At 56.6% G+C, this 11,552-nt stretch overlaps 1 protein-coding gene across 3 annotated transcripts; it reads right to left on the reverse strand.

Moving 5' to 3' along the window:
* Window positions 1–595: 595 nt before the first annotated feature.
* On the reverse strand, window positions 596–9,822 carry PRSS36 (protease, serine, 36). Of its 3 annotated transcripts, none has more exons than XM_012660180.1 (15): window positions 9,721–9,822; window positions 9,346–9,381; window positions 9,106–9,141; window positions 8,717–8,879; window positions 8,014–8,294; window positions 5,823–5,989; window positions 4,049–4,298; window positions 3,813–3,942; window positions 3,178–3,434; window positions 2,941–3,089; window positions 2,344–2,581; window positions 2,089–2,230; window positions 1,546–1,811; window positions 1,348–1,469; window positions 596–1,084 (listed from the first exon to the last, which is right to left on the reverse strand). In XM_012660180.1, exons 1-15 carry the CDS (start codon window positions 9,755–9,757, stop codon window positions 806–808), a joined length of 2,553 nt encoding a protein of 850 aa, XP_012515634.1. In that variant the 5' UTR covers window positions 9,758–9,822; the 3' UTR covers window positions 596–805. The 3 variants fall into 3 exon arrangements, with proteins under 3 accessions (XP_012515634.1, XP_012515632.1, XP_012515635.1); XM_012660178.1 differs by having other exon boundaries at window positions 2,926–3,089; XM_012660181.1 differs by lacking the exon at window positions 1,348–1,469 and having other exon boundaries at window positions 1,733–1,811; window positions 2,926–3,089.
* Window positions 9,823–11,552: the final 1,730 nt, after the last annotated feature.

The raw sequence follows: 11,552 nt of genomic DNA on the forward strand, positions 1-11,552 counted from the left end.
CTCTGTGACCCTTTCCTGATCCCCAGGCAGGGATGTCCACATGTGTTCCCCACTAGATTGGGAGCACTTCGTGGGCTTATGTATCAGAACCCAATTGTGTCATGACTTAGTAGTCAGCAGGGAATATGGGTTGAATGAACGCAGGGAGTGCAGGGGTGAGCATGGTTGAGCCAGTGGGATGTACACACACAGGGCCCAAGGCCAGGATGCAGAATGTCATGTGTGCATGCTGGTGACATTTTGCGGCATCATTCATCAGGGTGTGTATGTGCGGGGCAGCTCCGCCTCTCACCCTCAGTCTTTCCCGCTGGAGGGGTTGGTGGGCAGCAGGGTCTGAGCTAGAGCTGAGGTGTCCACCAGGTGCTGGGGACATTGATTCCACTGGGGAGGTGACACACAACCAGCTGGCTACCCAGCCTCCCTGCCCTGGGGCAGGAATGAGGGAACAGCCACATTATCAGGGACACATTTCCTGAGAGCCCAAGGCCTGACTCACTCACGGAGGGAGGGGCCCTACCCTCTGGGCTTCCCCCTTAGCCTCCCAGGCACTCAGCGCTCTGCCTGCTCCCAGCAAGACCACAAGGCCACACATGTGTCTGCGTTTACACCTTTATTGTCTGCTCCTCCCGCCACCCCCAAGGATTCCTGGGCCCAAAATAGCCCAATTATCAGAAGCGGCTGCAGTCTTGGTGGGTGGGGCTCTCTGGAGGTTCTGGCAAGGGAGCCAGCTGGTTGGGCCACATTCCAGCCCTACTGGGCGGGAAATGGAGGGCAGAGAAGGAAGTGGCACTGGGACCCAGGCCCCTTAGCTCTGGATCAGGGGAGTCAGTAGCAGCAGGAACAGAACAGCCCGAGGGGAGCCTGAGGCCCTAGCCAGGTCTGGGGGGCAGAGGTCGTTGCCCTCAGGGGGCCAGTAGGGGGAGCCACCAGGGGGCAGGAAGTGGGCCTCCCCCACCGTTTGGGAGATCCAGGCCTCTTCAGGGCCAACGGCGGCAAAAAGCTCCTGGCTGCCTCGAACAGCCATGCCCATGAGGACCCAGGAGCCTCCCTCAGTCTGGCACAAGAGGGGAGGGGCTGAGGTCACCTGCAGAGTCAGAGCCAAGGCTAAATGGGTCTGTTATCCTTCTTCCTGGTCTCCTGCACCTTCCCCTAGGGTCCAGCCACAAAGCACTCCTTGTCTCCATCTTTAAGCATCCAGGCTGGTCACTCTCCAAGGCCCAGCCAGCAAGTACTGCTTCCCATCTGGGGCCCAACACTCAGGAATTCCAACCCTGGTCTTTCTCTAGGATCCAGCTGCCCAGCATGGCCTCCCCACTCCCTGGATCCCGATGCCTGGGATGCCTGTACCTCACACGTGTCCTCCTGCCCCTCTGCATACAGGACACAGAGGGTATCAGGGGACAGAATGCTCTGATAGAGGCAGTGACACAGTCGAGATGTCAAGATGGAGACAGCAGCAGCCACAGGGACTAGACAGAGGAAAGAGTGTTGTTCCAGGGTTCTGGCCTCCAGTTACTCCTCACTCCCGTGACCCAGGGCTCTCACCTCGGTCCTGGGGGTCCTTCCAGCCCAGCACCCAGCAGCTGGCCCCCGGAGGGATACCCGCTGGGTAGAGGCAGATGGGCAGGGCTGATGGGGAGGGCTCCACCCTGGAGCTCAGCTCCAGGAGAGCCAGGGGGGGCCTAAGTCCCAGGTGCCGGGGCAGGCGGATGCTGATGACCAACCGGGATACCTGGTGGCCCTGTGGGAGGGGGCTGGCCCCTGCCCGGCCAAGATACACTTCAATGTAAGGCACTGTCGTAGAGCCCAGCCTGTTGGAACAAGGCCCAATGTCACCTCCTGCTCTTCCCATTGCTTGTAAAGTCTTCCTCAGCCCAGGAGAAAGGGTGGAATAACTCTCAAAGGTCATGCCACTAACTCCTTCATTACTCCTCCTGCCAAATCTCTCTTCTGTCTTAAAACATCTCACAGCGGTTTCCCTGGGCTGTAAGAGCCCTAAAGGGAGAATATCCACTATTGTAAGAGGCCTTTGGTTCATTTCCCCATTTTTCCCTCCAGCCTCTTGCCTAGGAAACGAGTGAGACCCACCTGAGGACACAGTGAGTGGCTGCCAGGACCCAGCCTGGGGCCACAAGGATCCCAGTGCAGACTCGATCACCAGCCACATGCACCTCTGCCAGCCAGGGCCACAGGACCCCCACGGGAGCGGCCTCTGGCCGCAGGCCACAGGCTAGGGAGAGGAGAGGGCCACCTCAGTTGGGGCCCCACAGCTGAACCCTGAAGCCCCTGCCATGGATCTATGTATCCCCAAGAGCCCCTAAGCCATAAAGGCGCCCTGCTCACCTCCATGCTCTGTGTGTGGGGGACAAGTCTGTGCCTCAGTCTCTTCCCCTTCAGGACCCCAGTCCCAGGCTAGCTGGTCCTCCAGGTAGGCTCCCCGAGTCACATGGCTGATCCATGGGCCATGCGTCTGCAGGGGGAAGAAGGCTCGGGGACGTAGACAGTGACTGGAGAAGTCTCTGATTCCAGCCAGGAACCAGGTCCCTTCTTCCCGGCACAGAAGGCTCCAACGCGAGTCATTCTGCGGCAAAAAAGTATGTATGCGTGTGTGTGTGTGTGTGTGTGTGTGTGTGTGTGTGTGTGTGTGATACTAATTTGTGTAAGAATTCAGCCCACACTTGAGGATTAAATCTAGGGATGGAGAGAAACCCCACAACCCGCTCAAAGCCCCACCTGACCCCTACTCCTAAAAGGTCCTCCACGGCCAGGCTCCGCCCCCAGCTCCTTCTGGCCCTGCCTCCACCCCGTCTCCGCGCCCGTAGCGCTCCGCCACGCCCAGTTCCTCAGGCCCCGCCCCCAGTTCCCTCCGCCTCCCCCGGGGCCTACTCAGCCCCGCCTTCCACACGCTCCGCCCCTGCCGCTCACCCAGCAGCGGCCCGCCTCCTCCTCCTCCTGGTAGGCGGGGCAGAGTGCAAGCGGCGGGTCTCCCGGCAGCGGCACTGACGCCCCCTGGCGGCCATATAGGCAGTGACACCACCAGCCGCTCAACAGCTCCGCCTCCAGCAGCGCGCTGGGGCCAGGCCCGGTTTCTGGGGGGGGAAAGGGCGGAGGAACGCGCTGCGGCCAAGGCGGTCCCTGCTTCGCCCAGCGCCACCCATGGCCCGGCGCCCCGCTCACCCCCGCGGCCCCAGCGAGCCAGGCGGCAACGGCTCCCGGGCAGGAAGTAGTGTTCCCGGTGGGGTAGGCACACGGGCCGCGGGGCCGCGCTCAGGTTCACAGGCGCGCGCAGCTGCAGTAACGCCAGGTCCGAGGCGTCTTCCCACGATGCATTCTCGTGCGGTACGAGGCGCGCCACCCGCTCCGCGCGCGGGCGCGAGGGCAGCCTCACGCGCCAGGCCTCGAGGTCGCGGGGCGGGCGGCCGGAGCTGATAAGGCTGCCAGATGGGGAGGCAGGGGACGTGGGCCAGATCCCGCACATCCAGCTGGAAACCTCGCACTCCTGGCTTAGCCTCTGTCTCCAGGCTAAGATCCTGTTTCCGAGGCCGAATCCCCGCCCCACCCCCGTTCGAACAGTGCACTTAGACCCCTGCATCCTGGATCGAACTTACACTACTCCTCTCCCGCCCCTGCCAGACTGGGACCCCTCTTTTTGTGCTGGATCCTGCATCTCCGAATGGGAGCCCGCATTCCATACTGAGGTGCCTCCCATCCCCATCCTGCCCAGGGGAAGGGCTGGGGCCAGGTAGATGGTGGTTTCTCAGGCCGATGTGGGGAGGGGCAAGAATCTGCCTGAGGTGTGGATTCTCACTCACTCCGGAAAGCAGCTGGCAGGTGCCAAGACCCAGCTTTCAGACACCAGCGCCCCATGGCAGGGTCTGGATCCCGGCACCATCACCTGGGCCTCCCAGGGCCAGGCCCCTGGCCGGGAGGCCTTCCCGCACTCTGAGGGGTGAGAGGCCTGGGTCAGGTAACCTCCTGAACCCCCTCATCCAGCAGTCTCCACCCAACTCCCATATCCCTTTCACATCTAGGGGTCCTGCCCACTCACCTGGCAGGGCAACGGTGCAGTTCTCCTCCGTGGGCTCCCGGGGACCTAACTGGGCCTCCTGGGGCTGGATGGGAAAGGCAGGCCCAGGCTCTGAACCCATCACCTGTTCCTGTATCCATGCCTCATAGGAAGCTACAGCAGTGAAGACTCCAGGGCGGTTCCTCCGTCCACAGCCAAAGCCAAAGCTCGTGATTCCTGCCTGGAACCAGCGGCCACCTTCCTCGCAGACCAGGGGCCCCCCGGAGTCACCCTAATGATAATGTCTTCATGTGAGAAGATCATCCCAGGGACCCATCAGCCTACACTGGCTTCCTCGAAAAGATCCTACACCTCCTTTTGGCCCCACACACAGCCACCTTGGCTGTGCTTTGTCCTCTGTGTTCCCTGCAACTCTGAACAGAAGAAAGCCTTGTGAAGCAGAAAGGCGGGGAGCAGTCACAGCCAGGAGCACCAGCTCATGCATTAAAGGCCATGCAAGAGAACCCTGCAGGTGTCGTTCACAGCCAAATGGTTCTTCTTCAATAAATAGTTCAAACAAACCCTGTCTTTGATTTCTCAGTTCACCCAATTGTTTACAAACTAAATCGGAGATGCTGGCATTCAGGAGGAAGAGGCTGGTAAAAATAGGCCAACTAAAAGCAGCAAGAAGGGACAGTTTGAAAGCAAGTAAAGAGGAAGAACCAGAATGAAAAGACACTAAAACAGTGGTACTGGGGCCATTTAATGTTGGAGTATTGTCCTTAAGGCATCTTTGTGACACAGGCCAGGCATCTCTGTAACCCAACGAGGGTCACAAAGACGGCTCAGAAGGCTCAGAATCATCTAGAGCTGTGCTGTCCAATATGGTATCCACTAGCCACATGTGGCTATTTAAGTATAAATTTATTAAATTTAATTAATTAAATAAATTTAAATAAAATTAAAATTTTAGTTCCTCAGTCCCACTAGCAACATTTCAAATGTTCAATAGCCACCTGTGGCTAGCAGCTACCATACTAGACTGCACAGATATGAAACATTTCCATCATTGCAGGAAGTTCTGTTGGAGAGTGCTGGTCTACAAGAATTTGAATTGTTTGCAATTCTGTTCAAGAAGACAGGGAGTTATGTCCAAGGGTCCTGTAACCCTTGGGAGTGACACTGAAGACTGTCTAGCTCGAATCCCCACCACCACTCTGCATGCTTGGATGCCCTCAAAAATATATGTCATTTGAGGAAGATTTCTGGGCAAAATGGTTAAAATATATGATATTTTGGCCTTTAGCAGGTTATCCCTTCTGTGAAGGATTAGTGATTAATTCATTTTTTTCGGTAACTATTTATGGAGCACCTACTAAGTAATAGGTGTGCTGTGGGCTGGGATGTGGGATAATTATAATAATAATAGCCAATACTCGTTTAGCTCTTATTAAGGACAAGATACTGTTAATCATTACAACAACACTATCAGGTTGGTAATACTATTATCTCCATCTTCCAGGTGGGAAAGTCTGGGCACAGGAAGGTTAATTACCGGGCAAAGTTCACACAACAAATAAGTGGTGTGCCCGGCTTCTGACCAGGCAAGCTCACTGCAGAGTAGGCACTTTGTGGCAGAAATAACAGCGCCCACTAGTCGAGCCAAGCTTCTATCCATTTATCACCTTCACATTTACCCCATGCATTGGCAATCGTGCCCTCTTTTTGTAGGTGAGGCTCAGAGAGATGATATTTATCGATTTCTCATTGGTTAGCACTCTGGCCCTGCCAGGCAGGTGCAGGGGCCTCCCCTCACCTGGCAGGTGTCCCTGCGGCCCTCCGGGTAGCCAGCACACAGCATCCCTGGCAACAGCTGGAGAGTGAGGTTAAAGGGACCAGGCTGGCTGTAGAGACACTGGCAGGCAGCTTCACCTAGCAGCCTTAGCTCCACTTCCTGTAGCACCCAGGGGAGAGGCAGAGGGTCTGGGGGCAGAACCAGAGAGCAGATACTGTGAGGCAGGCATGGAGCCCCCAGCTGCCTCCTGGACATCTCCATCTAGATGCCCCGTGGCACCTCAGCCCACCGCATTAACCACATCTCCCCAGGCTCCTGTCTGTTCTTCTTCCTATGTCCTTATCTCAGGAATGGCCCCATCAAGCACCCAATAAGAGCTTCCATGTGTAGTTGTGCAGGTCGTGCACTGCAAAAAGGTCCCCACAACAAAGGATGTACATAGGGGCTATAATCATTAAGCTCTGAGCCCTGATGTAGAGGCGTGTTGGTCCCAGAAGGCATTCTTTCACAAACATGCCATACAGACTCGATGTGGTCCTCTCCCAAGTTGCCACCCATGGAATCTGGGTGTCATCCCTGATCCTTCTCTCAACTCTCCTTCCTCAGTCAGCTCCCAGGTCATGAAATCCTCTCGTTTGTGACTTCTTGGCATTCTCACTGTCACTACCCTAGTTCAAGCGGCATAACCTTGGGCCTGGACGACTGACACAGCCTCCTGACTGGTCTGGTCCCCAATCCACTCTTCACTTGCTGCTGCTAGAGGAAGTTTCTAAAGCTCAGCTCTGGTCTTACCAAGAACAAGAAATGGATCCTCCTGCCTAAACCTGGGGCCTCAGCCCTATATTGAGGAGAATCTGCTTTTGATAGAAATGAGTCTCAGGATGCAGAAAGGGGTGGGGACAAGCACAGACAAAGCTCCTTCCGTGCCCACTCAGAGTCCTAAGAAGTCAGGTGATAGCTGCAGCTGTATTTGGGGCTGAACTAAGGAGTTCTGGGGACTTCCTGGGGACCCCTAAAGCTGGCGGGGTAATTTGGCCCTATGCCAAAGGGCCAAATGATGCAGCCTCAGCTGCTTTTGCGCCTCTGTTGCCTCTGCTCCTTTCACTTCGGCCTGGCATCCTGGCCCTTCTCCATCTAACATGCCCCACCTGTGTCCCCAGGGTGGCCTCCATCCCACCCCACGTTCCTGCAATACATCCTCTCTTCACAAAGACTTCACAAAGACTCCCCAGAAGTCTTCCGCTCTGCCCATTGTCAGGATGCTGGCCCTGTCCACACAGACTTCCTAGGTGCTCACGGTGACTCTTCCTGCCCTGATGGAGGTTGTGGCATCTCCTGCAGCACCTTCCCAAAGCCCCACACACGGGGGGGCAAGACTAGCATGGAAAGGTAGCACTAGATGATGGGGATGACAGGGAATGGAAAAGAGGTCTACGTCCCCCCACACCTTCAAACAGGGTGTATGTCTATGTATTGAATGTGTTGTCTGCCCACTAGAGTGTAAGCTCTGAGTAGGCAGGGCTTCTGGCTTTTTACATTCACTGGTGTATGGCACAGTGCCTGGCACATAGAAGGCGCTCAAGAAATATCTTCGGTAAAAGAATGAATGAATGAGGGCGAGTAAGGAGAAGGCAGGAGGTGGGGGATAGAGATGGGGGGTGGATATAGGACGGGAGGGGGATGGGAGGGAAAGTGCAAACTGACACTTGCTGACCGTCTACTGTATGCCAGGTGCTTTAGTGCTTTACCGTGGATTCCCTAAGGTAAAAATACCTACAACGCATTAGTTACTGCTGTGCTAGGCACTGTGCTATAAACTCGGAACGGATTTTCTCATTTGATTCCCCCCGACAACCCCACGAAACGGGCACTATTATTTTCCTCCTTTTACAGAGGAGGAAATGTACTGGGTGAAGCGCTTTGGCCGACACAGCACAGCTGGGATGGGAACCCCAGCCGGATCCTAAATTCAGGAGAGAAAAAACTGGAAGGAATGGAGTGTGGGGAGGGTGACTCAGAAGTGTCAGTTTGAGAACCCTTGGGGAGGAGGCCAGCTGGAGATAGGCGCGGGACTCCCCGCGGTCTGGAGAACCCCGGACCCCGAGGCTCCACCCCAGGGACCCGCCCGCCCGGGGGGCCTCCCCTAGGAGCGCTCTGTGGGCTCCGCGCGCTCCGACCTCCCACCGCCAGGGCTGCCGGCCCGCCCGCTCACCCGCCTCCTGGACGTCCCCCCAGCCGGTGGCCCAGCAGGCGGTGCCGTGCGCGAAGCGGTGCGAGGCGCGGGGCAGGCAGACGGGCCGCACGGCGGGGCCCAGCCTGGCGGGCGCGGCCAGGCGCAGCAGGGCCAAGTCGGCGCCCAGCTCCACTGTGCTGTAGTTGTCCGGCACCAGGATGGCGGCCACTGCGCGCACGTGCGCGCCGTCCAGGGGCCCATCCTGGGAGTGCGCGCCCAGCACCACCGACCACTCGGCCGCGGGCTCCAAGGTCCCGTTCCTGCGTCGAGGCCGAGGCGGGAGAGTTTAGGTTGACGCTTCGGAGGGGCGGACCCTCGGGGTGCGGGGGACTCAGAACCAGAAGAGGAGGTGGGATCAGCAGGAGCCCAGGATGGGCGGAGGCAGATCCAGATTTGGGGCTGAGACTCCTAAAAGGGGACTGGCGAATCCGATTTGGAGTTGGTGATTAGGGGCATCGGAAAGATCGGTGGGATTCAGACTTGATATTGAGTGGAGTGGTGGGACGAGCCAGGACCCTGATACCTTGCGGAGCACCTAGCTTGCGGGGCAGAGACCGGTAGCCTGGGCAGCTCGGCTCCAAATTAGCCTTGAGAACCGTAGGAGGTGGGGGAGGGGGTCGAACTGCAGGGGCGGGGTTGTCCTTGGAAGGAGAGAGGCTGGACGAGCACAAACACAACTCACCTCACAAAACAGTGAGCAGCGGAGAGGACCCAGGAGGGGGCGATGAGAGAGCCCCCGCACATGTGGCTTCCGCCTTGATGCAGGCTCACCTGCCAAGGCCAGGTCCCCGGCTGCGCATCTGAGCCCCCCACGATGCGGGCAGAGGGCTCGGGGCGCCCGCAGTCTGCAATGGGGAACCCTGGAGGTCAGAGTCCGCCTGAGGTCTCCCACTTCAGAGGCCCAGGTAACTCAGGACAAAGTCTTGTCCCGCACCCCACTTCAATTTGCCCCTCTGAACAAAGAACAAAGACCTAGGCACTTCTAAGTTTCTGGTCTTTTCCATCTCTCTCATGGCCTAGCCATCCTTAACTTTCCTTTAAGATCTGAGGATGCCCAGGCCTCTTCCTTACCTAGATCTTCAGGTTCTTCTTGGGTAGGACTGAGAGCTGGATGCCACAGGGTAAAGAGAGGAAGATACTGATGACTTCCAGACCCTGCACTGCCCAGCCCAGCCCCCCTTCCTGCTCTCCACCCCCCACCTCCCACCTTCCCAATTCCCTGTCCCTTTGGTCCCCCTGTCAGCACCCATTGCTACCCCTCCTCTCTTTTCTGCCTCTGCACATGACTTTCCCCCATTCCAGCTGCCTTACCTGAGTCCTGGAAGGCTCCTGGGATGGGACTGATGGCTGGGAAGACAGAGGAAGACAGGAAAAGGCTGGAGAGCTGCACTTACTATGTGCCCTCCCAGGCTCCCTCCCCCATCCCAGACTCCCACTCCCAGCTTTCCAGCTACTCCATCTCCCAGGGCACCCAGGCCTCCTGTCTCCTGCCTTTGAAACACTGCTCCCTCTCCCTCTACTGCCTCACTTCCCAACTTCTGATGTCCTCCTCCTCCTCCTCCTCTGACACTACTTCCGTCCCTCTGATAACTGGCTCCCCATGCAGAACCCAGGAATCCTGTTCTCCAGCTCTCCAGATGCTAGGACCCAGGCCCCTTGCAGCAGTCCCCTGTCCCCTGAGGTTACCGAGGATCACAAGGGGGAGGAGCAGGTGCTGGGGCATGGCACACTAGAGTCAGCTGGAGGCACAGAGGTGGGTGAAGGTCTGCTCCCTGCCACAGCTCTGTCACTGTCTAGGCAGCCCTGTGACTCCTGATGGTCCCAGGAGCAGCCCCACCCTCCCTGGCTGGAGCCCATCTTGGGGAATCTGAGAGGATCTGGGGCTGGAAGGCGGAGGTAGGGAGCCTGAGGGCCCCACCCAGAGTCCTGTGCTCATCTCACATCTCTAGAGGCCAGGGTGGGGGTGGGGGCAGGTGTCCTAGCTCCAGGACACCTGCTGAGTGGGGGAGGGAGGAGTGGAGAACCCTGTGTGCAAAGGCCAAAGAAGAGGACAGCGAGGGGCTGGGAGGCCACTGTTCTGGGTCCTTGGTGAGGCAGGGCTGGGGTGAGCAGTGACCCTTGGGACAGGGGAGGTGGCCCCTCATTGGTATGACTCACCTGAGACCTCACCTCTGTTTGGGGTGCGGCTGCCCCAATGGCTTGGCCTTTTCTTCTCACACAGCTCTGGTTACTGGAGTTGCTGGCCAGGTCTGGGACAGAAGCCCTAGGGAATTTAATCCCATCCCAACAAAAGGATCACAGATTGCAGCAGGTTGGGCAGGGCAGAGGGATTCTGGGAGGGGGCTGGGCAGGCTGGCAAGGCCAGAAAAAGATTCCACCTGTCTCTGTGTTAGAGTGAGTAGTCTCAGGTGTGCTGTCACTTACTTTTTGTGTGACCTTGGGAAAGTCACTCAACCTCTCAGTGTGTATCAATAAGAGCCCAGTTTAGAAACCTATGGCTCCTCAAAGAGGAATTGAGGAGAGTTTAATGAAGGAACTATTGATGGAGATGTAGGCAGGGTTAAGGAAACCAACATGGGTTGGGGAAGCATCCTGGGCTTAGCGGTAATGGAGAGCCCTTACTAGCTGTTGGCCTGGAGAACAGGCAGTTACTGGAACCCAGAGGAGCTACAGCTGCAGGACAGACAGAGCCAGCCAGTGGGAGACATGGCCTTCAGTAGGGAAATGTAACCGTGATCAATCTGTGGCCCAGCAGAGACAGCTGGGAAACAAAAATCCCCACCCACCCTCCTGCCATCCTCTGAGCACCTGCCAGCTCCTTGCATTGTCCGACACCTACCCAAAGCCAGAGAGGGAGTCTGTGATTAGTCCACACGGTTACCCCATGGGGAGCGAAGCAGGATGGAGAAGGGCGGAGATTGGAAATGGAGGATCCCTCAAAGGATATCCACAGGGGCATATCTGTTTTCTTGCCAATAATATAAGCTAATACTAGTATTACTCTGTTTTTAGTCTAATTTCCTTAGAAAACAGAAGCCTAGGCAGAGCCTACGTGCTTGTGCTTTATTGGTGCAATCCCAGGGTGGCAAGAGTGAGGGAAAATGAGAAATGAGCAGGAAGAGAGGAAATGCAAGTACAGAGACCCAGTAATTGACTGGATTCAACGGATAATCTTGCTAGCCATATCCAGTCCACCGCAAATGATGAAGATAAACTTAGTGGTAACAAGTTCAGACTTGTTAATAACAATCCTGAGGTTTCAAGGATTCATTTAACTTGCTGCTTGTATAGATATTTGCTTCTTAAAGGATAAAGAACTAGTCATTCCACAAAAACTCAGAAAAATAAGGCAATGGACAAACCAAGGTAGGAAAAAAGAGTGTGTGTGGTGAATGCAAAACATGCATGCCATGGAGAGCTTCACGTACAAATTGATTGCTCCAGTTCGCTGGTTAATAAACATTTCAGTCTCGGGACCCCCTTATACTCTTAAAATTTATTATGGAATCCAAAGAGCT

The sequence above is a fragment of the Propithecus coquereli genome, unplaced genomic scaffold, assembly GCF_000956105.1.
Source record: "Propithecus coquereli isolate 6110/MARCELLA unplaced genomic scaffold, Pcoq_1.0 Scaffold66, whole genome shotgun sequence".
NCBI classification, from domain to species: domain Eukaryota; kingdom Metazoa; phylum Chordata; class Mammalia; order Primates; family Indriidae; genus Propithecus; species Propithecus coquereli.

Coding starts and splice junctions, on each gene's coding strand:
- PRSS36 (XM_012660178.1), bottom strand. CDS start 9,757: ATGCCCCAGCACCTGCTCCTCCCCCTTGTGATCCTCG. Junction 9,382..9,720: donor CCTCCCCCTTGTGATCCTCG/GTAACCTCAGGG, acceptor CTGTCTTCCCAG/CCATCAGTCCCATCCCAGGA. Junction 9,142..9,345: donor AGGAGCCTTCCAGGACTCAG/GTAAGGCAGCTG, acceptor TGTGGCATCCAG/CTCTCAGTCCTACCCAAGAA.